This window comes from Protopterus annectens, chromosome 4.part0, assembly GCF_019279795.1.
Source record: "Protopterus annectens isolate FY-2018-M chromosome 4.part0, PAN1.0, whole genome shotgun sequence".
Classification (NCBI taxonomy): domain Eukaryota; kingdom Metazoa; phylum Chordata; order Ceratodontiformes; family Protopteridae; genus Protopterus; species Protopterus annectens.
The window spans coordinates 640313508-640340274 of NC_056733.1; the positions used below are offsets into that span (position 1 = coordinate 640313508).

A 26767-nucleotide genomic window follows, 5' to 3' on the forward strand; every position below is an offset into this window, starting at 1 on the left:
CATTTAACCCAAGGTCCTGAATGTGTTCCTGGCCTAGTGGCTTCCCCCACTACTGGCAGATTCTGTTAGGGCAGTCTGTGCTGCCCACCATGGGTTCCTTTAGACCCATGAGCAGTACTGGGGATCCCTTTCCTGTGCAGGGATGCCCTGCTTGCTAGGTATAGGTCTCCCTTCTTCCCCAACTCATCTGAAGTAGCACATTGTCTATCATCTAACCAGATCCTCATGTCCTCAGACAAAGTGCTAAGGGCTTGTTCCCTCACCAAAAGGTCTGCCAGCCCTTCAAAAGTGGTGACCTGACTTCCACTCACCCACCTATGAAAATAAATGCTCAGTTCAGCAACATATTCACACACACTTTCATCCTCCTTGCGTCATTGTTCACAAAACGTTTTCCTGTATGTTTCAGGTGTCAGCTTAAACAATTTTAACAAATGATTTTTAACAGTAGTATAATCAAAATATTCACAATCAGCAAGTTTAGACAACACAGTTACAGCTTTACCATGGAGTAAGGGGGTCAGGAACCATACCCAGAGCCTTTGGTAAACAACATACTGTTTACATACTCTCTCAAACATATGAATGAAACTATCAAAATTATCCCCCTCTTTAAACTGCAGAAGAAATTTACTGACATTTTGTGCTTTTGGGGTCCAGTGACTCCCTTCCCCATTACCTCCATGCCTCTGGCAAAGAGTCAGCATCTCCTTCTCATGCTGCCTCTGCCTCGCCTTTTCCTCAGTTTCCAGGCATAGCAGCTTCTCATTCTCCTCAGCCTGCAGATGTCTCAGTCTCTCAGCTGCTTCTATTTGCAAATGCTTGGCCTCCAACTCAAGTCTCTTTAGCTCCACATGGATTTTTAAGTCCTCTGCAGAAAGGTTGAGCTGTCCATTCTCTGAGGGTGGTACATCTCCACTGACAGTCTGATCATCCTCCTGGTTGCTGTTTTCTGATGCAGCTGTGACCAAAGTTCCAGTCATGTCTGCCTTAGTTAAGTTTCCATGCACCAGTCCCCTAGCCTGGCACACCTCAGCCAGCTGGCTCCTTGTCAGCTTTCCGTACTCCTCTGCTGACATGCTGCCTGCTCTCCCTGACTAACTAAGCTAACAAAAGAAATAAAACAATTATGAACTGAACTCTGAGTATTCACTGTGTGGCTGATTTAGAGTACAAAACACCTTCAGTGATCACTGTACACAAGCTACAGGAATTCACTCTACCACATCACTACAAGCCAATTAGTATTTGCCAAACAATTAATATGTGGTGTGGATATCCCACCACTTCCAAACAATTAACATGTGATGCCCATGCCCTAGCTCAGCAATTAAGGAGCCTCAATCATCACCACTAACACCAGTGAGAGGCATCCATATAGGGAAAGGATAATAAATACACAAACAGTAAAGTACAACTTACCTTAAGAGCACACAGAGATCACAGTCAGTCTGGGGCTGGTTTCTCCCTTTCTCTCCAGGTCCCCAATCAGACTCCCCACTGGCACAGCTATAGGGTCCAGATCTCAGCCTAGTGGGCTAAAACCTCCAGCACCCTCTCTGTCCAACCAGTGCTTCGTGTCCCTGCCCAAGTAGCTGACACACACACACACACACACACACACACACACACACACACACACACACACACACACACACACACACACTTTGAGATAAGAGTTTTATACAACCACACAGACACTCCTGGGGAAGGCTGGCACAGGTTCTCCAGCTGTGCCCCTTTTACCCAGACTATACAGTAGTACCAGCTGCCACCACCCACTAATATCAGCTACTCAAAGGCACTTCTGAAAGGGTGTCCAATTATTACTGTGCAATATTATTATCCAAATGATAAATGTGACTGAACAGTCAAGGCTTATTAGAGTGACTTGGTACAGTATCACTATATACATGCAATGTACTCTAGAGCTTAAGTTAACTCTACATAAAACAGCCACAGTTGAAAGGTTTAAAAATATTTAATAATAAATAATAAAATCACAAGACAATACGTCTTACAACACAGTGCTAGTCAAGAGTTCAGAGATCATAAAGAAATACTTAAAATAATACAGTAGCAAAAGTTCTGACATCACAGAAAAAACAAACTAGTCTAATCTTCCTATTTCCTAGTTATATCTAAGAGAAAACACAGTTCTAAAATAAACTTACATATAGAACAAAGCAGTTGTGGTGATGTTGGATGTTGTCAAGACAAAATGTTCTGAGCACTCTGATTCTCTCTCTTTAAATTGATAACACAGAGCTGCTTCACATGACATAATTCTTCGCACTTCTCTGGTGTTCCCAGGCTAAGAGAAACTACATTCACATTCTTTACACCTGGTCAGAAACCAGAGCAATAAAGGACATGTATACATGCAAATTCTAGCCATTAACTCTGGTCTTAAAACAATAGGCAGGATGCCTCCCTCTAGACATATTGGCTCTGAATTTTGACATCAAACAATTGAATTATCAGCTTTGTTACAGCAGAGTGCACTGTTGTTACATTTTTGCAGTTCAATATACAATGCGGTATTTTTCACATTTAAGAGAACAAGCCTGTGACTTACATTAATATTTACAAATGACAGAATTATCTACAAAATTCTATCTGGCTAGGCTGGCAGCCTTCATCTATCTTCACAATCACCATAACAGAGTCAAGAGAAATAGCTAACAGTAGCATACATATTTGGAGCAAATTTCAGGCTACCAAGGGGACCCCCATGTACCCTTCCTCCCTAAAAATGCCCCCATTAGAAGTTACAATTGAAATTGTCACCTCTGTCCTTAGAAAGGTCAGAAAGATTAGTCCTATGGGTCCAGATCATATACCAGAAAGCATTATTTGTGCAATAAAAATAGCCTTGTACTCCTTCTTATGCACAATCAATCGAAAACAGACTCTAATGTGTATTTTAGAGCTTTCCCCAAACCTTTTGTGACCCAAACAAAAATCATGAGTAAGAACAGAAACTCAGTCTTTTTTTTTCAAGGAAGAAATTGCAGCCAATGCTTAATATTCACTGCCAACAAAATAGCATCTCAAAAAAAAAAAAAAAAAAAAAAAACAAGGTAAATGTTTATAAGGATACAGACATAATATTTGGGAAGAGTAAAGTGTAAAGCATCAAAGCATCATCATTTTGGAATTCTTCAATATTTTGTCTTGAACATTACAAAATAGCAAAATGAAGGCAAAACTGCTCTATGGGACCCATCTCATAAATATTTCACTCTTCTTTCAAAGATTTTACACTACATTCTGTAAAGTTCCTGATTTTCACCACTCTTGTGGAAGGGGCAGCCCCCTATTAAATAAGTATGGCACTGAGTATAATAATTGACCACAGTTTAAGATTCAACCTGCCTAAACAATATGTTGTTCAAAAAATAGCTATAAGTTAGGGCTTCTTTATAAAGTCAAACCTTTTCTATCAGACTAGGTACACAAGATCATAGTTCAAACCTATCAGCTCCCTAGTCTCCTATCTGCCTCATCAGTTTTGAGTAACATACAGTTGTCTCAGCCAGCCAGACAGGATCAATCATATAATACAGTTAAAAAGTTTACAAGTAACTACATTAATCAGATATATCACTGTCCTGTACTAAACTCTTTTAACTGGCTTGAGTTACCTCATCTATTAGCCTACACTCATATTAAGATTGGCCACAACATCCTCTATAGCCCAGATAGATGCACTGCTACCTGCCAGTTATTAAAATAGTATTCGGCACCTGTTAAACTTTATTATAGGTGTAGAATAACATATCTGTTGTACCTTTAAGAAGCATTTCTAAGACCTGAACTTGCATATATAAATAGCAGGCACATGCTATCTTCAGTGCCATTTTATGAGTATAGCCAGAATGTGAACATCTATGCAAGAGACAACTAGTTGGTATATATGTTTATGTTTGTATATAATAAAGCTGCTTGAACAGAACCCACAATGTTCGTCTACTTCTTCCTGACTAGACAAGTGACAATAGGTTCATAGGTGTTTATAAAGCTCAATGTTATGTAAAATCATGGTTTCTCTATGCCTTAAAGTCTTAGTCCCTTATCTCTGAAATTATTTCTGCTGAATAGCTGCATACTTGAGCTGCTTGGTTAACTTTTACATACCTACATCAACTTTATTACAAGCTGAGATAAGTACAAACTTGCAGTTTTACAAGATAGTACTGCATTTTATTTTTTCTGTTTTATTGTTTCATTGAATATTGTGTTAAAAATAGTACTGCATTTATCTGCTTATTTATTTGTTTCATTGAAAATTGTGAGCTCTCTGTCTGCACGTAGTGGGTTTATTCTTCTCACTTCATTGAGATTTGGTGTAGAGGTCTTAGCCTAGAGGGTTTCTCTGTGCCTTAAAGTCTTAGTCCCTTATCTTTGAAATTATTTTGTGAGCTCTATCTCTCTCTCTCTGCAGTTAGTTTTTCCACCCGTCCTCCCTGTTCTTGTGGTATTAATCTTGGTGGCTTTGGAATTGACCGCCCCTCCTGTAAATTTGTGTTTAAACACTCCTCCTGGGCCCATCTCATTTGCTCACTCAACCGAGTACAGTGAGATCATATTTTGATTTCAGACACTTCTACCATTCACATCTGTTCAGCTCTATCCCAGTCTAGTCTCATTAGTTCATCCTGCCTAATACAGGGAGAACATTTGAATAGGCATACCCACTTAGACACTGAACTTGTCTGATGGAAGACTGCTGGAACAAGTTTTTTACTGGTTAATTGGGTAATTTATTTAAATCAGTTTGCTCGTTTTCTATTGTTATATAAAAAAAATTGCACTTTATTTGCTGTTACTGTATTTGTGTTTCTTCCTACTTTATTACCTTATTTTGCTTTAGCCTCTTCTTAAAAGTACTCAGTTGTGTTTATTCTGCTGCATTTATTACTGCTTGGTAGTAGCCTGATTTTGGGCTTCGGACCAGTTATTTTACATTAAGAAGGTTTGTGGTCTGCACTGTTGTGGCAGGACAGGTAGCTTACAGCCTTCTAAGTTGGTAATTGCTGATTGAAGGCTCAGTGTCTGTTATTCTAAAAGTGTATTAGTTCTGGTTTAAGCAGTTGGGCTCCAGGCCAGTTATTTTACATTAAGAAGGTTTATGATCTGCACTCTTGTGGGAGAAGAGGCTAGATTCTGCCCTTCTGAGCTGGGAATTTCTGGTTAAAGGCTTACTGTGCCATCTTATTTGAACCTTTTTTCTGATATTGGTGCACCTTGTCTGCTGTAGCATAGACTAGATTCAGGCCTGCTGAATCTATCTTTGTTTGTATAACTTCAGCACTAATCCAGGCCATCTTTTTTGAAAAAGGTTCCCCCTGCACCCTAGTGGCAGGAGTGTGCGGTTAGACCTTGTCTGATTGAAGACTGCTGGAACAGGGTTCAGTTTTGAGTTTTTGTTACTGGTTAATTGGGTAATTTGTTTAAATCATTTTGCTTGTTTTCTATTGTTATTAAAAAAAGACAATTGCACTTCATTCATCTGCTTTTACTGTCATTGTGTTTCTTCCCACTTTATTACCTTATTTTGCTTGTGCTTCTTCTTAAAAGTACTCAGTTGTATTATTCTCCTGCAGTTATTACTGCTTGGTAGTAGCCTGATTAAATTGTAGTTGTTATTCTAAGCCTTTTGATTTAAACACTTGGGTTTCAGACCTGTTGTTTTACATTAAGAAGGTTTGTGGACTGCATTGTTGTGGCAGGACAGGTAGCTTACATCCTTCTAAGTTGGGAATTGCTGATTGAAGGTGTGCCTTGTTTGCTGTAGCCCAGAAGTTAGTAGTTTATTGGCCATTTTGGGCTAATTTCTATCTCTTTCATTTCCCTGCTATAAGAACCATATGTGCGTGTTTTTTGCTCTTGTATTCAGCTCAGCAAGTGCCTGCCAGGTGTCCTACAGAGTTCTACAGCATCAGAGAGACAAAAGAGAGACTTTGGAGAGATTAAGTATAATTTTTCTGCATTTTCTTGCTGTCTTTATCTAATTCCGCCTAAAACGCCAAATTTTTAGTGTTTCCGTGATTTAAAAAGCTTGTTTCTGCTACATATTGTACTTATTTGCTGCCTGCACTTGAACTAAGTAGTTTTTGTGTTTAAATAATCTGTTTACCTGTTTTAGGCTACACACTAAAGTGTGATAGCCATTTATGTACCTTTAAAGTGTTTTTTCTTTATTATATCTGCTTTATTTTCTGAAAAAAACAAACAAAAAAACCCCCTAAAAAAATACTTGTTTCCCACCTTTCTGAACTAGTATAGTCCAGTTTTCAGGTTATTGCTGAATTCAGGGCTGTGTTACAAGTTTCTGTGATGCCCATAGCTTACTTGGATAGAAGGAAGTTTCTCTGTTCACCTGTGAGAAAGGGGAGCTTCGAGCAGCCTATATGTCCCTGGAGGAGTAGTTTCAGCCCAGACGTTAGTAGTTTATTGGCCATTTTGGGCTAATTTCTATCTCTCTCATTTCCCTGCTATAAAAAAATGCATTTGTGTGGTTTTGCGTGCCGGGCAGCACCAGTTAGCTAGGGTTACACTATTCCCGGCTGCACGAAATCTACTCTTCAATTTTTCCCTTGGAACTAGACAAACCTTCAACATAAGCACTCAAACCATTCATTTCACAGCCCAGCCCTTGCTCAAAACTCACAGCAAGCACTAATTAACCCTAGCACTAGACCTCCCCCCTATACTGTCCAGAAGGACAAGGCTCTCTATTCGTCCCTACCAGCCAATCAGTAAAACATCTCACTTTACCTATTCAGGCATGTCCAAAGGGCAGTTTCAGGTGCACTCTCCAGTCCAACTGGTGAATCTGGGCATTTTGAGGCAATGTTACAACTGTCTCATACACAGACAACCCTCTCCTCTTACCACCAAACACTAATATATGCAAGAGATGCAATTATACAGCCAAACTGGAGGCAAAGCTCTCTCAACCCAAGACTGGAACTGACAGTCAAGAGGAAAAGGGAAATACTTGCAACACACCACCAGTCTCACATAGACCTACTACACCAACACCAGCAAATAACACACATAAATACACAAAAACATACTCGGAGGCTCTAAATAAAAAATCTGCAAAAGCAACAGAGACCTCCAAAGCAGACATCCAAACAACCTCCACACCCCATCACAAACCATGAAACAAATACTTCACATAATCAGTGTGCCATGCAATCACAGCCCTTAAGGCAAAATAACATACCCAACACACTAGTAATAGGTGACACTATAGTCAGGCACACTGATGTCCCAATAACTAGGCTGGACAAGGAGAAGGTTACATTTAGCTGCCTGTCGGGTGCCAGGATCCACCACATAACACAAGGACTCAGGTCTCTCCAGAACAAGTAAAATACAACTCTGTCATTGTCCATGTTGGTGTGAATGACCTGAGACATACCTCCCTGGACTACATGAAAAGAGACATAGAAGAGCTCTCTGATTACGTAGCCCAGGCTGGTATGATCATGACTCTGAGTAGCATCCTGCCCTCACCAAGAATGATGCCACAGTATAAAGAAAAAAATGATCAATTTCAACAATTGGCTAAGTTTCTGGTGTCATTCAAAGGGGATCCAATATCTGTCCACCTGGGATGACATGCTTGACAAGCCACATTGCTTCATAAGAGATGGCTTGCACCTGTCACCCTAAGGCTTTTGAATACTGACCAAGGCTTTTGCTGCCCCCATAGTGCCTTTTTTAGGCAAGGCTCAAAAGACAAACCCACCACCGTAAATAGCACAAGTAACCAAAAACTGAGGGTAATCCTACTCAACACCAGAAGTCTAAACCTCAAAATGCATGCACTCGAGGCACGATGCACTCCTCAGTATGGAGAACATCGATATCTGTGCAGCAACAAAAATCTGGTTTAAGGCTCCAAAGAGCACCCCAGCACTACCAGGCTATAACTCATACCATACTTTTCGGACACAGAACCCGAACCGAAACACAAAAGGAGGGGGTGTATCCATATTCATCAAGGATACCCACATCTCCAGGTTAGTGGCACAGCACGATGCCTCAGAGATCATCCATGTGCAACTAACAATGGGCAAAACTGTAATTCCAATTGTACCTTGCTAAGGATCACCCACCATGACCCAGGACCCCCATTCTGCGTTTCTGGGGACACTGGAAAATATGATGATCCTACCAAATGCCCTAATATTGGGTGATTTCAATTACCCAAACATTAACTGGGAGAACAACTCAAGTACTAACTCCCTTGCCCAATGCTTCCTAGAATTTATAAACTTGAACACCCTGGATCAGCTGGTCAACACCCCCACCAGAGGTAGCAACATATTGGACCTTGTCATCACCAACATGGGCGACCAGAGGTCAACCCCTCACTGGTTAGATCAGACCATAGACTAATCACTCTGGATATCCACATTCCGTCCCCACCCCTAATCAAGGAAACCACAGTGAAAAACTTTTCAAAAGCAAATTTCACATTACTTAAGACCGAGGTGGAAATGTTCACAGCCCCCATGCTATAGGACAATGCTGCCCAAGCTGCTGAATCCCTTACAAAGGCACTCTATGAGCACCTGCAAGAATGCATGGATCGTGCTATCCAAAGCAAAACCAAGACTCACTCCTCAAAGAAAAAGAAACCAGTCTGGTGGACCCCTGCCATAAACAAGCTATACAATAGAAGGAGGAAACTAGTACAGAAAAGAGTAAAATCCCAAGAAGGAAAGACATCTCTGATAAGTATCAGCAAGAAACTACGATCCCTCATAAAATCATCCAAGGCTAGCTTTGAAAGAAAAATTGCCAAGCACTCCAAAGATAACCACAAAGAGTTCTTTAGCTACGTCAAGAACCTAAGTGGAAACTCTCAGATCTGCTCTGAGTTAGTGTAGAATGGTATAAAATACACTAAACCGTCTGATATTGCCAACATTCTGGCAGACAGGTTTAGTGCAAACTTCACCCCCCTCTCACCCCCTAAAGGACCTATAACCATACCAGAAGAATGTAGATCCCCGGCAATCACTGACACACAGGTTAGAACATCCCTATCCAAAGCCAAAAACACAGCTTCAATGGGACCGGACGGTGTCCTAGGCTGTGTCTTGCACGAGCTCCAAAATGAACTAACCCCTCACCTAAACACACTGTTCAAACTCAGCTTCTCTACAGGCTACGTACCCATAGAGTTGCGCACAGCAACAGTTATCCTGCTCCACAAAGGGGGAGCCACAACGGACCCTGGTAACTATCACCCTATAAGCCTGACTAGCCTGGTCTGCAAGGCTATGGAGCGCATCATCATGGAACTCATTAACAGAGACATTGAGAACCTCCAAACATTGGACCCTACCCAGTTTGGCTTTGTTAAGGGCAGATCATGTCTCTTAAATCTAGTGGACTTCTTTGAGACAGTCTCCAAGGCTTTAGACGAGGGAAAGGAGGTCCACACAGCCTACCTAGACCTCGCAAAGGTTTTCAACACCATTCCCCATTCTGGTATTATAGACAAGCTCACCAGCCTGAACATAAACCCCTATGTCACGAGATGGGTTGCCAGTTGGTTCGGGGATAGAACCCACATGGTGAGAGTTGCAGGCTCTAGGTCCGACTCTAAACCGGTTACAAGTGATGTCCCCCAGAGCTCAGTCCTGGGACCCCTCCTGTTCGGTATATACTTCTCAGAGGTACAGACAAGCACAGGAGGACTATGGGTGACCAAGTTCACATACGACTGCAAAACTGGGGGCCATAATTGACTCTCCAGCTGATACAGACATCCTCCAGAAGGGTCTCACTGAGATGGATACCTGGTGTCAAAATCATGGCCTCAAGCTAAATGCCAAAAAGTGCATAATCATCCCCTTTGGAAAAAACAAAGTACCTGTGAACTACCACATATGTGGTAGTCCCCTAAATACAGAAAATGTAATAAGGGATCTGGGGACCCAAGTAGATAGTAATCCCTCTTTTGATAATCATATTGCCAAGGTGGTTAGAAAATCTTTCTTTGTGGCCCACCTAATCACAAAAGGGTTCGCATCTAGAACAAAAGAGGTTACTGTGCATCTCTACTCATCACTCATCAAACCCATCATAGAGTACAATGCCCCATTTGGGATGTACCTTACAAGACACCTGCAACAGCTGGAAAGACCACAGAAGTACCTCACCAAGACGATTACTGGCCTCAAACAGATGCCCTATGCAGCCTGACTGAAGAAACTCCATCTGTACTTGGTTGCATACCGCTTGCTCAAAGGTGATCTCTGCCTGACATACAAGGCCATGTCCAACCCAGAATTGATGGACATGCTCCACCTAAAAAAAAAAACAAATTCCCTAAGAGCCACACGCTGTAGGATCTAAACCTCACCACAACGATAAATAGGATGTGCTGGAGGAATAGATTCCTGTCCCAGAGTTTCCCCATGCTTTGGAACAGGATTCCAATCTACATTAGCCAGAGCCCCTCACTAACACTCTTCAAGAGAAACCTTGACGAGTGAATGGGAAACAGAAAATTTATCCCGGGGATCACTGCAGTGGCTCTGCTGGACAGAGGCACAGGGAACTAATGGCTCTGCTGGACAGAGGCACAGGGAACTAATCTAAGGGGCCGGCGAAAGCATTCCGGCTAGGCGTATAGATGCCCTCGGGCAGAGACCCTAGTACTTACCTATGGACCCTAGTACTTACCTATGAACCTATGTTATTTGCCTGTGAGAAATTATGCAATGAGGAGCTTTTCTACCAAAGCCACATTACGTTTCAGTAATCAAAGGCAAACAAATAAATAAATACTTAAAGGAACTATCCTAGAGTCTAAAAGTATGACCGAAAGAAACTTGTCCTAATAACTCCCAGTTTTTACCACCCACTTACCATGTCATCATCAACCCTTCCCCTGGTTTCAATTTACTTTATGCAGCCTTGTTTTCACTCCCTCTAGTGAACACAATTAATAATATTCAGTTCCTGTCAAAGCTTTCAGTCCCCAATCACTGGGAAACAATGTTATTACTTTTTGGTGTGTGTTTGTGATGGAGGTGGTTAGGCAAGACTCTCAGTGTTTACTTTGATGAACTCATCAAAAAGCTCATCTTAATTGTGCAGCTCTTTATTTATTCTGCATAGCATAACTGCAAGCCAGTATAGTCAAATCGTACAGTTCAGTGAACTCATGACAAATCTTAGCAATCTATTGGCATATTCCCCTTACTCTTTAGTAAAATAGTCTCAGAATTATTGTGTATAACTATCACAGGTTGCCATACTGTACAGCCCCTATTGTGAGAATAAGTTTTGGACTTCATTGTTTAAAATGAATCTGTTGCTTGCGTCACACGTGTTTTTTACAGCACGTCAGAAAACTATTGCACTTGGCTAGTATTCAGAGAACAAAAACAAAGCATGAAAAAAAGAAAACTGCTTCTACTACTGTTCAAAACTTGCATCATTGTGATACTTTTACAGAACAAGTGGCAGTCATACATAACATCATAGCACTTAGCTAGCATTCAGAAATCTGCACAAAATAAAATATAAAATGAAATGAACAGAAAACACTGTTTACTAACATTTTAGGTTTGCATTGCTCATATACTTTCCTGCAAGGTTGTAGCAAGTGATGGCATAAAATTCCTGAAAGGCTCCTTTTCTCTGAGAATACAAAGCACAGGTGAAACTAATGAATGACTTTGTGAGATCTGTTCTGAGTACAACAGCAATTTGAGATTGAATTTGACTAAGACCACTGAAACTTCTTGCAAGTACCCCTCCCCCAACCCTTGCAGCCAAAGGTGGGACATGCTCAGAAAGCCAGACTGAAAATGTAAACAAAGACCAGAATCAAAGCAAATTTTTGGGACTGTCCCTTTTAGGTAGCCAGCTCGCACGTCCAAAAATCCATACCTGGCTAACTTCATTAAGCTCAATAGAAAATTCCTACCCTGGCTCAGTGAGTGGAGCTAAGCTAGCAAATGTAACCTTGAGCAGAACATCAGGTGACAGTTGCTACACTAATGGGAACAGAGCAGAGCAGAGAATGATAAATTATTTAGTGAAAGCAGTAGTGAACTTTATAAACACGATGATTATACATTGCTACTCATCTAAACAAACTAGGTTTGTATTAGTATAGTGAAACAATTGTTTGTTATGCTTGGTTACTGGTAAGACTATAGCATATATTTACCTAGCAGTTTAATTTTAATGAAAGGCCTTAAGAAATCCTCTCCAAACAAAGGAATATATGGGAAAAGAACCATGTGCCTACAGAACAAGATATTTACAAACATCTAGATAACTACTGTTCAAGCCGGCTGTACTGTACTCAACCAACAGTAAAATAATTTAGTGATAACCAACGAGCAGGTGTGGTATATTGAAGATTTATCCACAGCTGACGTGGTGAAGCCCGAGTGATTAATCAAAGTCAGTTGTGGGCAGATCTTCACTATACCATACCCACTCATCAGTTATTGCTATTATACAAGAACATTATTAAATAAAAAAATTATTTTTCTTAAATAATGTCTTTGTATAGTGGAGACGTGGTGTTCCTCCACATTGCTTCTGCATTCTTCAGTTTTGTTGATGTACTGCGCATGTGTATGGGACTTAAGTTCCCATGCTTACACAGTACATCAGTGTTTTTGAAAAGAAGCAACAGAGAAAGGAAGATCTCTGTTGCTTTTTTTTTTTTTTAAGGAAAAAAAAAACTGTAAAATCCTGACAGTTTAGAGGTACAAGAGAGACAGGGAAAAAATGCAAGGAAAATCACGTACATTTCTTTAGTTTTGTACAACATACCCGAGTTTCCCTGTATTTTCTCTGCCCTCTGTACGTATGTCTCGACCTCTTAACTCAAGAAATGTGGACAAAGCCATAAATAAGGAGGGGCCGAAGACTCCAAAAGCTTTGCAGGAACATGACAGTATTTGTACTTTGTATTTTCAGTAGTACTTTTTGGGATGGAGGAGTTGCTTCCCACCTAAAGCAGCAGTTGGGGTCGCACCTCTTACAAATGGTATTACGGAAACTACAGTCTACAGATGTGCTGAAATATCTGATACGTACACACATATTTTCATTCACAAAGCACGTTGCACACGATCCACTGTACCTTGTAGTTGTCAGGGGAAGTACTTAGTAGGAATGTGTACTTTTTAGATTGGGAGGGAAGCATCTAAATTTCAAAACTGGATTTTCTCTCTTCATCACTGGTGTTGGCAACTAGATGCAAAACAGGAAATGTGACTGTGAGAATAATAGTGTTTGTGTTATTGTGCATTGTCTGAAGGACAGGATAGGTGATTCCATCTTGAGACACACAGATGTCCCTCTCGCCAGGCTACATAAGGAAAAGGTCATGGTCAGCTGTCTGTCAGGTACTAAGATATGCCACATCGCACATGCACTCAACCCTCTCAACGTGTACTGTTATAACTCCGTCATAGTCCATCCTGGTATGAACAACTTGTGATGGACCTCTCTAGACTATATGAAGAGAGATGACTGAGCTCTCGGACTATGTGTCTCAGGCAGGTATGTCCCTAGCCTTAAGCAGCATTTTATCTTCACCTAGGATGTCGCCTCAATACAAACAGAAAATGATTGACTTCAATAATTAGCTCAGTTTCTGGTGTCATTCTAAGGGGATCCAGTATCTGTCAGCCTGGGATGACATGATCGACAGATCTCAATGCTCTGCCAGAGATGATCTTCATCTGTCACCCCTGGGATTTCGGTTATTGGCTAAGGCTCTTGCCACCCCCATAGTGCCTTTTTTAGGCAGTGTCTCAAGAAAAAAAATTCCCGTTGTAAAAACTCGATCTAAAAACACCCTCATGGTTATGCTGCTAAATGCTTGGAGTCTTGAAATGAAACTGCACTCACTGGAAGCAGTCCTCACCTTGGAAGACGCAGACATTTGTGCAATCACGGAGACCTGGTTCAAGGCTGTGGAGAGCACTTCAGCTATAGCCGGTTACACCTCTTTCCACATGTTCAGACCACAAACTGAAGGAGTGAAAACTAAAGAAGTTGATTTATCAATATTCATTAAAAATAAATACACCTCCAGATTGGTTAAACAGTATGATTCCCTGGAGATACTTCAGGTGTAATTAACTGTTGGTAGGACACCTATTCAAGTCATTGCCAGCTACAGGAATCAGGACACCCACTTTGCCTATTTGGATCTACTTGAGTCTATCAAGATACATCCGAACACCATGGCTTTGGGTGACTTTAACTATCCATCCATTGATTGAGTAAATTACTTGTGCTCAAACTCACTTGCCCAAAGGTTTCTCAACTTCGTTAACTCCAATGCCCTGGGCCAGCTGGTTGACACCCCATAAGGGGGTGCCAACTGTAGCACCTCCACTGTGAGGTCTTCCCTGGTGAGATCTAACCACATACCAGTCTCATTCAAAGTAACTATCACATTAACTAAACTAAAAAACTTCTCCAAAGCAGATTACAACCTCTTATGGGATAGTATAAATAGCTTCACTGCACCTCCTCCCTCAGATGGAACTGGCAACTATGCCAGTTCTACACCAATGCTTTATACAAACACCTGTATAACTGCATTGACTTGGCCTTACCTGACAGGACCAAAACAAGCTCCTCAAGGAAGAGCACACCTGCCTGGTGAACAACTGTCATTAACAGGCTTTACAATAAGATGAATAAATTGCTGTCTAAGAGTAAGAGGAAGCGAGCCCTAAACTGGAAACACTCCATCCTCAGCTTCAACAAGTAAATACGACTTCTTGTGAAGTCCTCCAAAGCAAATTATGAATCCAAATTAGCTTCCTCAACTAAGAACAACAATAAAGCATTCTTTAGTTACATACATAACCTAAATGGAAAGGCCAGGATTTGTGCCAAACTGATAGTTAATGGTACCACATATACTGAGCCTGTGGACATAGCTAACCTGTTGGCCAACAGGTTCTGTGAAAACTTCACTCCCCTGCCCCAGCCACACGTACCCCATGACATCCCTACTACCTGTCCTCTACCTTGTATCTCTAAAGAACAGGTCATAAATGCCCTCTCTAAAACCAAAACACAGCATCTATGGGATATGATAACGTCCCAGGCTGTGTCCTACATGGGCTCCAGCAAGAATTAGCAACACCACTGGGTACTCATAGTCTAAGCAGCGGTGTCATCCAAGCTGAATGGAAAATGGCCACCATTATTCCCTTGCAAAAAGGTGCTTCCACTGACCCTAGGAACTTTAGACCTATTAGCCTTACTAGCCTTATCTGCAAGGTCATGGAGTGAATAATCATGAATCTTATCAACAAAGATATAGGTAAACTCCAAACACTTGACTCTACTCAGTTTGGATTTGTCAAAGGGAGATGATGCCTGTTAAACCTGGTGGACTTCTTTGAAGAAGACAATCATCAAGGCCCTGGACAAGGGTAAATCTGTGTATACAGCCTACCTACCCTTAGCTAAGGTTTTGACACTATCCCCTACTCGGGCATTCAAACTCACCCAGCTTGGTATCAACCCTTATATCATTAGAATGGTCGCTAACTGGTTCACTAATAGAACCCATACAGTCAAAATAGGGGAATACACCTCCAACAGCAGACCTGCAACCAGTGGTGTTCCACAGGGATCAGTCCTGGGACCTCTACTATTTGAAATCTATTTCTCTGAAGTAAAGCAAAAACTAAAGGCCTGGGGCTGACAAAGTTTGCTGATGACTGCACACTAAGAGCGGTCATATAATCTCCAAATGATGTCAAGATCCTACAAGAGGGTCTTACACAAATAAATAATTGGTGCCAAAGTCATGGCCTTAAACTCAATGCAGAAAAATGCATTATCATTCTTTTCACTAAGAGCGATGTTCCTGACTGCGGTGGTGGTGCTACGGTAGCGTTGTCACCTCACAGTCAGACGTTGCCCATTCGATTCTCAGTTAGACTGTCTTCTGTGTGGCAACATGCGTGAATGGGCGTTCCTTCGTTGAAGGTTGCGTGTTAGGTCCGGCAAGCCAGCACGTAAAAATCTACTGCCAATCATTATCAGACCGGAGTTCTGCTGTGGTGACCCCTAACCGGGAAAAGCTGAAAGACACGAACAAGAGCGATGTTCCTGCTAACTACCACATCAACAGCAACACCTTAAGTATGCACTCAGTAGTGAGAGACCTGGGCATACAGGTTGACAGCAACCTTATCTTTGACCACCATGTCTTCACAGTGGTAAGAAGGGCATTCTATATTGCTCATCTCATAAGAAAGGGGATTGCCTCCAGGAAAAAAAGAAGTTATAACTTCCCAGTACTCTTCCCTCATCAGGCCAATAATACAACACCCCTTTTGGTATGTACATTTCCAAGTAGCTGCAGCTTGAAAAGACCACAAAGGTTCCTTACAAGGAAAATCCAAGGTCTTCAGCATCTGTCCTATGTGGATCATCTAAAATCACTGTCACTTTAGTCTATTTCATACAGACTACTCAGAGACGATCTCTGCCTTGCACACAAGGCAATCTTTGACCCTGCTTTATTGGAAATGCTGCATATCCAGAAGTCAAATGGTACACGGATTACTCACTCTAAAGTCCTTAACCTGGTATGTGACATTACCAGGACCTGCTGGAGGGACAGACGTGTCTCCCAGAGATTACCACAACTTTGGAACAGACTCCCACTTCATGTCAAGCAGAGCACCTCATTGGCCATCTTCAAACACAATCTGGATGATTGGATGGGTAGCCACAAATTCACCCCTGGGGTTCCACCTGTGTCCTGCTTGGACAGGGGCAATAGGTGTTGATTGTGGAAATAAGGATAGAACTTGGCTCGGCTTGTAAGGGCCCTAGGGCCATTAGGGTCTATATTAAATTGAAAAAAGTTCAAAATGTTGAACACTCACATGAGCGGAAGTTCAAGAACTCAAAATCGTTACACCCCCCACTAAACATATATTCCAACTCTGAGATTGCACTACAGTGAGGAAAGGGCAAATATTCTAATCTTCACTGTACTGCAATCCAAAAAATAAACATTGAGTTCCTGAATTTCCACTCATGTGAGTGTTGAACATTTTGAACTTTCGTCGATTTAATATAGACCCAGCCATTATCCTAGTAACTTCTTATGATCCTATGATGATCCTGTAAGAAAGTCTGAAACTGAAATGTGTGTCATTATTTAGTGACTTCGTTCCTCAGTGATTTGTCAGAAACCCACAAATTTTATAAAGAACAGCTAAAAAATATGAGGCAAAAGTCTGAATAGTTGAGGCTAATGCCTCTGTACCATATACCAGTAGAAAAAAAAGTCTGGCTGCTCAATGGTACTTCATCAACCAGACTTTTTTTCTACTGGTATATGCTTGATTTATAACAGGCATGCTGGTTGGGCTGACCAATCAGCATGCGAAATTTTGAATATTAATGAACCACCATTGTGTAATATGGAGTATAATAGGTTCATAAGTAGTCACTAGGCTTTGCAGTCCATGGGACCATTGAGGAGCCTAGCCCAAATTCCCATTATCCCCAACCACTGTTTAGTTAACTGACTTGCACAAGTTCACACAATAGGCAAATGAGGACTACGGGAAATCAAACTCTGCACCACAAGAAGTACAGTTCACAGCCTTAACCCTCTGTGCCAATAAGCTCACAGTCTTAACCCATTGTGCCAACAGTCAGTCTCTGCCAGAATGCCACCCTCACTAATACAAGGACATTAAATGAGAGTGCATGCATAGCTGCCTACTCCATAAATGCACAATGAAATATTACTACCCCTAGCTATAGCTACTTTCTGGTACTACCATGCAGGCCTGTCAATAATGCCTTCTGCTGAACTCCCTATAGTAACATGTATGGGGTCTATGTTACACCTTTGAAACACCCTTGCATCGAACATCACATCATTGACATGATCTAAAGGGGAAGGAATATGAGTAGAATAAGCTAGGGATTCATCAGCAGAATCCAACTCATCCTCAGAAGAATCCTGGTCTCTAGGCCTTTTAAGAGGAGTAGAGGACCAAGGAGGAGGAGCAGGAACTGAAATCCCATGAGGAGGTTTTAAGAACATTAAGGCAGACAATAAGCCCTGAGTAAAAGCCTGCCACTCACTTTGTGGATCCCTAGAAGCAGAAGAAACATGTTTAATTTTTGTTTCTTTTTTAAGGGAACATCATGCGAAGGCTCAGATCCAGGACGACAGTTGAGAACCATAGCAGGAACTTCTTCCCCAACTAGAAACTGAGGAACTCCCCTAGGCCCCTTAGAAAAAAATCAACCATGGTTCCCTCTGAATGTCTGAGACAGACACCTGGAAAGCCTCTTCGGACATGCTGCCAGCCGGATCATCACCAGCCTCCATTATGGTCACGGCAGAAAATCTGACAACCCAGCTGGGTGAGCCTCCAGGTTCATAATGACCTCAGGAGAAACACCTGGCAGAGGCTGGACGGAGGAAGATTCCGATCATACCGTTTTCACCTTCTTCTTCCCTAACAGTAGCTGATCCTCGAGACGGGAGATTCCTTCCATAATATCTTTAGCGAGTAGCCTAAGATGCTGGTTCTCAAGATACAAGGAAAGGGAAGAAAGTCTACTCTGAAGGGTTGTTGGAACAAATGCCTGACAAATACAACAAGGCGTATGGTTATGAGAAGCACCTAAGCAAAAAAGACACTTGTCATGGCAGACTCTATGGGGAATCTGTCTCCCACACTGGTGTTTACCCTTCCTGGATGACTTTAACGTCAAGGAATTCAAAAAAACAAAAAAAAAAAAAAAAAAAAAAACAAAATCCCCAAAAGGGCACTTATCTTTCAAAAACAACAAGCAGGAGGTCCCTGGAGAATGAAAATGTATTCAACTGACAGAAAATGAACACAGGTAAACAGACCAATGGTGTAAAAGGCACATTCAGACTGGCAGCAAAGAAGCTCTGGTTTTGGTAAGTCTGAACATCACCTTTATGCCCTTTGTTATGCAGGGTGCGTATGGTGACATTTAGCATACCTTTTTAATTCAAAAGTCTTATGAAGACTGGCCGGACATCGGGCTTCTCTGGCAGAGAATCCCATATAGTTAAGAATACTGCAACAGTGAATGTAAGGACATCTAACTGTACAGCCAGTAACAATTGTTCACTTTGTCTTTGCTACTGTGTGAAGCCAGAGCTATCTGCTTACCCCTCATCTGCTATGGTTTAGACATAGCACTGCGATTGCTATCAACACTCCCACTAATTCCCTACTCTCACAACTGCAATTGCTACTACTCTCCTTTTTTTCAAACATATATATAGCTATCTGGTATAATTTACATTGACTCTATTCATATTTCCAACAGAATATGATGTCTAACCTCCATATATGACAAATCTATAATGACCCCATTCCATCTGAGCTGTTAACCAAAATATCCTTTTCTGGATCTCTAATCTGAACTTTCAAGAATACCACTACATTCATACTAATTATAGTGTTTATATGGTTACATGTACACTGGTTGTTACTTTCACTGAAAATCAATTGATGTACATCTTGATGTTCTAAGCCCATTGTAAAATTCTAAGCAATTGCACATTGTCTTTTTAAGTTTTTAATAAGTTTGTGAAGTATGTTACTATATTAACTAATTATACATTGTATAAGTTTTTCTTTTAATTTTTGGATCTGTGGTGTACTGTCCTAAATGTGTAAAGGTGGAGCTTTACTCCCAGGTTCTCCGCTGAAAATGGGTTCTGTGACCCTGTCAGACTATTCCAGTCAACAAATATCAAATAAATAAAATAAATTGTGACTCAGATTTAGCCTTGCTCCTCCTGATTTTATTAGATACAGTAATTCTCTTCTTAAAGTCGGATCTGTTTAAGGGTTCACACATTATTAAATAAAGTAACTAGGCCTCTGCAAAGATTAACTATCATTAGCTATGTAGGGACTCTGGTTATTTTCTTTTTTAAACATCTTCATTAAATTATCATATTTTAATCAATAACATGGTTATACATACATTAATAGAAAATAAAACAATGCTCAGTTTGGAAGGTATAGCTAGCAGGTCTCTACACAAAGTGTCAGACCATTCTAAAACAGTAGGAGGTGCCTAGGAGCTGCTTTTGTATGTGAGTTGCCATAAACCCCAGCTTTAATAATCCTACTCTTTCTTGCATGACAATGCCACTGTAGTTTATGCTGCAATTTCAAATTGGTCACCTCCTGTCTCCCTCTGTTCTTCTATCCTCCAGATGCAGTTACTGAGGATATATAATGCCAAAGTGACTAAAATGTTCATGCATCCTAAGTGAAAAAGTATACATGCAACACTCTGAAATAGTGCAGAGTTAAAGTAATGAGAGTTACAATACAGATTCAGGTTTCATCAGGAAAAACACGTTAAGACAAAGGCATGGTAATAGAAATACCTTGCTGACAGGGTCCATCTGCTGGTAAAGAGGTGTGTTGCACTGGTTCAGGGCCCATTTCAGGAGGACTAGATTCTTCTGTATCTTGACCATAACTTGATTCATTGTCTACTTGCAGCAAAGGAGACTGAAACAGATGCTATGCTTCATTAATTTCTGAGCAACCACATTTATCTTGTTGTCTCTAATACAGTAAAGGTTTACCAGTAATACTAGAACAGCTAGACCACAACAATATTTTTTCGTAAGTGATTTGAGATCTCCACTTTTTTAATTAGTACTGGAACCAAAAGAGGGATGTGGCTGCAAGTATAGTTAAAAATAACTTAATAAACAACAAAAACAACAACAAAAAAGGAAACAATTAAGCTGTAGAAACTGTGTGCTTATGAATTGTAAGGCATGACCTGGCTGCAGTGCTGTAACATTTCACTATTAAATTTCTGCACTGGATGTTTTATTGCTCCCTGTTAGCTGTCATAAGCAAATTTGGAAAAACTGTAATGTAATATAATGTCTACTGCTTCTAAAAACAAATATTCAATAGTAAAGAGATGAAGACTTATTTGTATAGCAATTTAGACTCTATGTTCATTCATGGTTCTAACCCGTGCTTTAAAAGGTAGTTTTCTCTTTTCCTGTTACAAAACAAAATAAAATGTTTTATAAGCCAAATTAAATTACAAAACAGTAGACATTTTACTTTATTACTTTACCTCTCCTACCCTACTACTGTCTTTTTTATAATCTCTAAGTCACTCATTCCAACCTACATCATGAAAGAAAGACAACTTTTTTGACATTTGGCATAATACCTGCTGCAAAGTTAACTTGTTTGTGATGAGTACTTATCTACACTTAAAGACAAATGCAGGGAGGTACAGCATCTGTCTTTATTTTTACAATATTTGTGTTTTGACTTTGTCCTAACGAAAATGCTAAAATTTTTGCACGGCCCTTTTGGTGTTCCCTGAAGCTGCCACCCCCCCACCCAACTCAGAAAAATATGACTTGCTCAAGAGTGACAAGTACTCTGGGTATAAAATCTATACAATGTTTACAGTTCAGTCATAACACCAGAGTCACAACAACAGTTGGAAGTTTTGAAGAGTTACCACCATCGTCATCAGCCCCCTTTTTCCCATTTTTTTCTACATGGGGTCAGGGTATCATGTTAACTGTCACCAACTCTCTCGATTCAGTGCCACACTCCTGCCTTCTTCAACACTCATGACTAACTGTCACAGATCTTCTTTCACACAATCCATCCACCTCTTTGCTGGATGCCCTCGCTTCCTCTTACCTTCTTCCTGTCTGTCCCAAATCATCTTCACCAGATTGTCTTCTGCTTTTCTGCACGTGTCCAAACCACTGTAATCTGTTCTCTTTGATCTTTTCTATAATTGGAGCTACTTTGGCTTCTGCTCTTATGTCATTTCTTCATCTGTCCCACAGTGTGCATCATACCACCCTTCTCAGGCACTTCATTTCCACCACCTCTAGCTTCTTCAACTATTCTGCCTTTACTGCCCAGGATACTGTACCATACAGTAGTACTGATTGCACCACTGTCTTGTTCACCTTACATTTCAGCTTCTTTGGCATTCTTCTGTCATAGACTACACCTGACACTCTATGCCAGTTGGCTGCAACCCCTCTGATTCTAGCTTTGACCTCTTCATTCAGACTTCCCATCTTCTCCACCACCCCTCCCAGATACCTGAAGCTGTTTACCTGTTCCACTATCTTCCCTTCTATCTCTACTTACCTTCTTCTGACTTCCCCAGTTTGCTGCCATTACCACTGTCTTATCTGTGCTTAGTTTCATTCCACATGCCTTCAGTTTTGCATTCCATTCTCCTATCCTTTGCTGAAGTTCTAGCTCAGAGTCTGCTTGTAATGTCACATCGTCTGCATATGACAACTTTGTTAATCTGCCCACTCCAACCTGTTTGCTAATGTAGTCCATCAACAGTTTGAACAGCAGCAGGCTCAGAGCTGAACCCTGCTGTACACCTACTCCCACTGGGAACCCCTCTGTGAGGCTGAACACTGATCATACTTGAGTCATTGGGTCCTTCTACATAGCCTGCACTAATTCTACCAATGTTTATGGGACTTCAAATCACCACAGTACTGCCCAGATCAGATTTCTTGAGACCTTGTCATATGCTTTATCCAAGTCTAGGAATACCCAGTTGGACTCTGTCCTCATCTCTTGCTTCTTCTCAAGTATCTGTCTCACTGCAAACATCGGGTCAATTGTGCTGCATCCTGATCTGAATCTGAACTGCTCATCTCCCATCTTACATTCTACTACTCTGTGTATCCGTTTATCGATCACCCTCTCCAGAACTTTCATACAATATGACAGGAGTTTGATGGCCCTGCACTGCCCACAGTTGTGGATGTCCCCTTTGTTCTTGTACACTGGCATGAGTATGTTTATTCCCCAGTTATCTGGGATATACCTTTCTCTCAACACTGCTATTAGTACCCTCAGGAGCCATTTCTCCCCTATCTCACCCAGCATCTTTATCATATCTGCTGTGACCTCATCTGTGCCTGCTGCTTTCCCCTGACTTCATTTTCCTTAGTGATGTTCTTACTTCTTCTAGGGTGGGCTCCTCTTCTTCTCTCATTGTAGGCTGGTTATTGTGCAGTACAGCTTCAGTGAGGTTTTCTTCATTCAGAAGCTGCTGGAAATACTCCTAACATCTGCCTTTGATGTCCGGTGGACTGGTGAGCAGGTTGTTGCTGGCATTCCTTATGAAGGGTGTCTGACTATCTTCTTTATCTTTCTGTCTTTGCCTTGCAACCTGACATAGTTTCTTTGTGCCACTTACTGAGTCACTTTCCAGACGTTGGTAGAGTGCCCCTGATGCCCTATTCATTGCTATTGCAACTTCTTTCTTAACTTCTTTGTTAGCCAACCAGTAGTCCTTCCTAGCCTGGTCAGTCTTTTCTTTCTCCCACTTCTTCTTGCACTCCTTTCTGTTAATGACTTACTGGACTTCTGCATTCCAACACCAGCTAATCTTATGTACCTTATTTCCATATCTGGCTCAGCCACATATCTCTTCTGTAATCCTAACACATGCTGTTTTTAGGCACTGCCATTCTTGTTCAACTCCACCTATTTCCTCCTCTTCTTGAAGTGCTAGAGCCCTGAGTATTTCCTTGAACTGTTGTACTTTCTCTCCAGTCAACTTCCAGGTCTTCAGTCTGGTCTCTGTTAACCTTAGAGCCTTCTCTGACCACTCTTTGCAGCTGATTGTGGCAACTAGTGGTTTATGCTATGGGTCGACTGTTTCACTGGGGATGACTTTGCAATTATGGATTCTACCCCAGTGCCTTTTCCCTTCTAGGAGGAAGACTACCGGAGTTGCATGTTGGCTAGTCTTGTATGTGATGTTGTGACTGTCTCTCTTTCTGAACCATGTGTTGGCTACTATCAAGCCATTTGCCAGACAGAAGTCTAGAATGTCTTCTCCTTCTTTATTCCTGTAGCCGTACCCATGTGGACCTAGGCAGTCCTCATATCGTGTTCTGTCTGCCCCGATATGTGCATTCAAGTCACCCATTATCAACACCAATTCATGTTGTCCTTCTTTATCTAGTAGGTCCTGCAACTGCTGTCTGAATGCACTCTTTTCCTCACTATCACAACCCTGCTGTGGGACATATGCTGAGATTTTGAATACTGCCTATCATTACACTGGAGTCTGATTGCCATGAGTCTGTCATTAATTCTGATGCTATCCCTTACTGCCTTCTGAAGCCTCTCTCTCACCACATTTCCTACACCATTTCTAGCCTGTCCCCCTCTTAAGTAGTAGAGTCTGGATTCCAAGCCAAGTGGCTTTGCTGCACTGCCCTTCCATCTCATCTCTTGGATACATAGGATGTCCAGCTGCCTCCGTATCATCATGTCATCCACTTCCAAGCTGCATCCTGTCAGTGAACCTACATTAAGTGTAGCAATTCTCAGTTCATGTTTGGCAGGTTGGTTGGTTTTACATCCAGCTTTTGCTCAACAGAGGTGTCCCAGGTAACCCAGACTGGCCACCTAGACACCGGCTGGCCAGTTGCTTATTGACCTAGGGCTGCTGGACTTTATGGTGGGCACACGCTGGCCAATAGGGCACATATACCCATCCCACCATTAGCAAGGGTCCCTGGAATAGGTCAGAGAAGGCCGGGTCCTCAACCCACTTATCACCGGTAACTACCCATGCCCACTTTGACAACATTAATCAACATGACCGAATCACCTAGAGCCATATTTTACACCGTTGAGTGGCTAACCCTGCTACAGAGGCTAGCCCTGCCATGGCTATATGGAATTACCCAAACCCCATAAATTAAAGAGAATAGAAGCACTGACATTAGTCTTGTTACAGCCTTTTTAAACTCTGCACAGTGTGAACTTTGATATTTATGTTCCCTTCCTTCCACAACACTTAATAAAACATTTTGCTGTGGTTTCAACCCACATGTAGGCTAGCTCCTTATACTTCACTGTATGCTAGTTTTAGCGTTACAGACTAAGGACCACCAAAACAAAGGATGCCCCAGGGTCAGCCCATGATCACAGAGGTGAGGTGTCCTTGCGGGATGTTTGGGATCTGTGGAGTACCTCTGTGGTCGGCAGAGAGGAGATGAAAAAAGGAAATGAGCAACTTTGGCTTGATGAGCTTCCATAAGAGTGGGGAATGACAGCATTCTCAACTTTTGTTGAAATAGCATCTTCTACTGATTTCCAGAGGAAAATACAGTGTATAAATTACACTTGCCCATAACAATAGATGTTCAAATCCCTCACTGCTGCAGAAGAATTTAAGGTATATGGATTGTGTCTTGCCCAAGACACAACAACAACCAGCTAGCTTCCAAAAGCTTGGGCTCCCTACCACACATTCATAGTGATTGCTGCCTGGTCAGCCCTGAGGAGAGAAAATCATCAGTCAGGCTAGAAAACCTTCAGGACTTCCTTGCCCAAAAGTTAAGAAGTAGTGTACTCATCCTGAAGTGGTCAAACAAGAAATAACTATCAAGGTTTTTTCACAACAATAAGGGTAGGTATGGCTACTGCAACAGTGAGGAATTAGAACATCTACTGTTACAGCTAAGTACAACTTATACAACTTAGGTTCATAGGTAGGTACTAGGCTATTGGCCCTAGGGCCTATATAAGCCTAGCCAAAGGTACCCTGGCTATCGCCACCCAAGAAAATTATTTTCCTGTGCCACTGTCGAGCAGAGCCACAGAAGTGATCCCCTGGGTGAATTTCCTATCTCCCAACCAATCATCAAGATTTTTCTTGAAGAGTGCTGATGAGGAGCTTTGTTTGATATAGACAGGTGGTTTGTTCCAGAGTATGGGAAGTCTCTGGGACAGGAATCTATCCCTCCAGCATGTTCTGTTTATTGTGGTGACAAGGTTTAGGTCCCTACAGCATGTAGCTCGTAGGGATTGAGATTTCTTTAAGTGGAGCATGTCTAAAAGCTCTGGGTTTGACATAGCTTTGTGTGTTAGGCAGAGATTGCCTCTGAGTAGGTGATATGCGACGGAGTAAAGCTGCAGTTTTTTGAGACAGTCTGCATAGGGCATCTGTTTGACGCCAGTAATCCTCTTTGTGAGGTATTTCTGTGGCCTTTCCAGTTGTTGTAGATGTCTTGTGAGGTACATACCAAAAGGGGCATTGTACTCTATAATGGGTCTAATGAGTGATGAGTAGAGGGGAACAATGACCTCTTTTTTCCTGGATGAGAAACCTTTTGTGATGAGGTGTGCCACATAGGAGGATTTCCTGACTACTGTGGCAATGTGATTATCAAAGGAGAGACTACTGTCCACCTGTGTCCCAAGGTCTCTTATCACACTTTCGGTGTTAAGTAGACTACCACCTATGTGGTAGTTCATGGGTACAGAGTTTTTACCAAAAGGGATGACAATGCACTTTTTGGCATTGAGCTTGAGGCCATGGCTTTGACACCAGGCATCTGTCTCAGCGAGGCCCTTTTGTAGGATGTCCACATCTTTTGGAGTTTTGATTATGGCTCCTAGTTTGCAGTCATCTGCAAACTTTGTTAGCCAAAGACCTTCTGTGTTGGCCTGTACTTCAGAGAAGTAGATACCAAACAGGAGAGGATCCAGGACTGAACCGTGTGGTACTCCACTTGTCACTGGTCTGAAGCTGGATTTGGAGTCTGCTACTTTCACAGTGTGGGTTCTGTCAGTGAGCCAGTTGGCAACCCATCTTGTGACATAGGGATTTATACCTAGTGTAGTGAGTTTAT

At 41.6% G+C, this 26767-nt stretch overlaps 1 protein-coding gene across 3 annotated transcripts in view; it reads right to left on the reverse strand.

Annotated features, from left to right (window-relative positions):
- Positions 1 to 26767, reverse strand: part of LRRC43 (leucine rich repeat containing 43) — a 1074258-nt gene that overhangs the window by 484106 nt on the left and 563385 nt on the right. For all 3 annotated transcript variants that reach the window (XM_044068605.1, XM_044068603.1, XM_044068604.1), the window contains exon 7: positions 20465 to 20591. In XM_044068605.1, coding sequence (XP_043924540.1) covers positions 20465 to 20591 — 127 coding nt within the window. The remainder of the gene's footprint in view (positions 1 to 20464; positions 20592 to 26767) is intronic.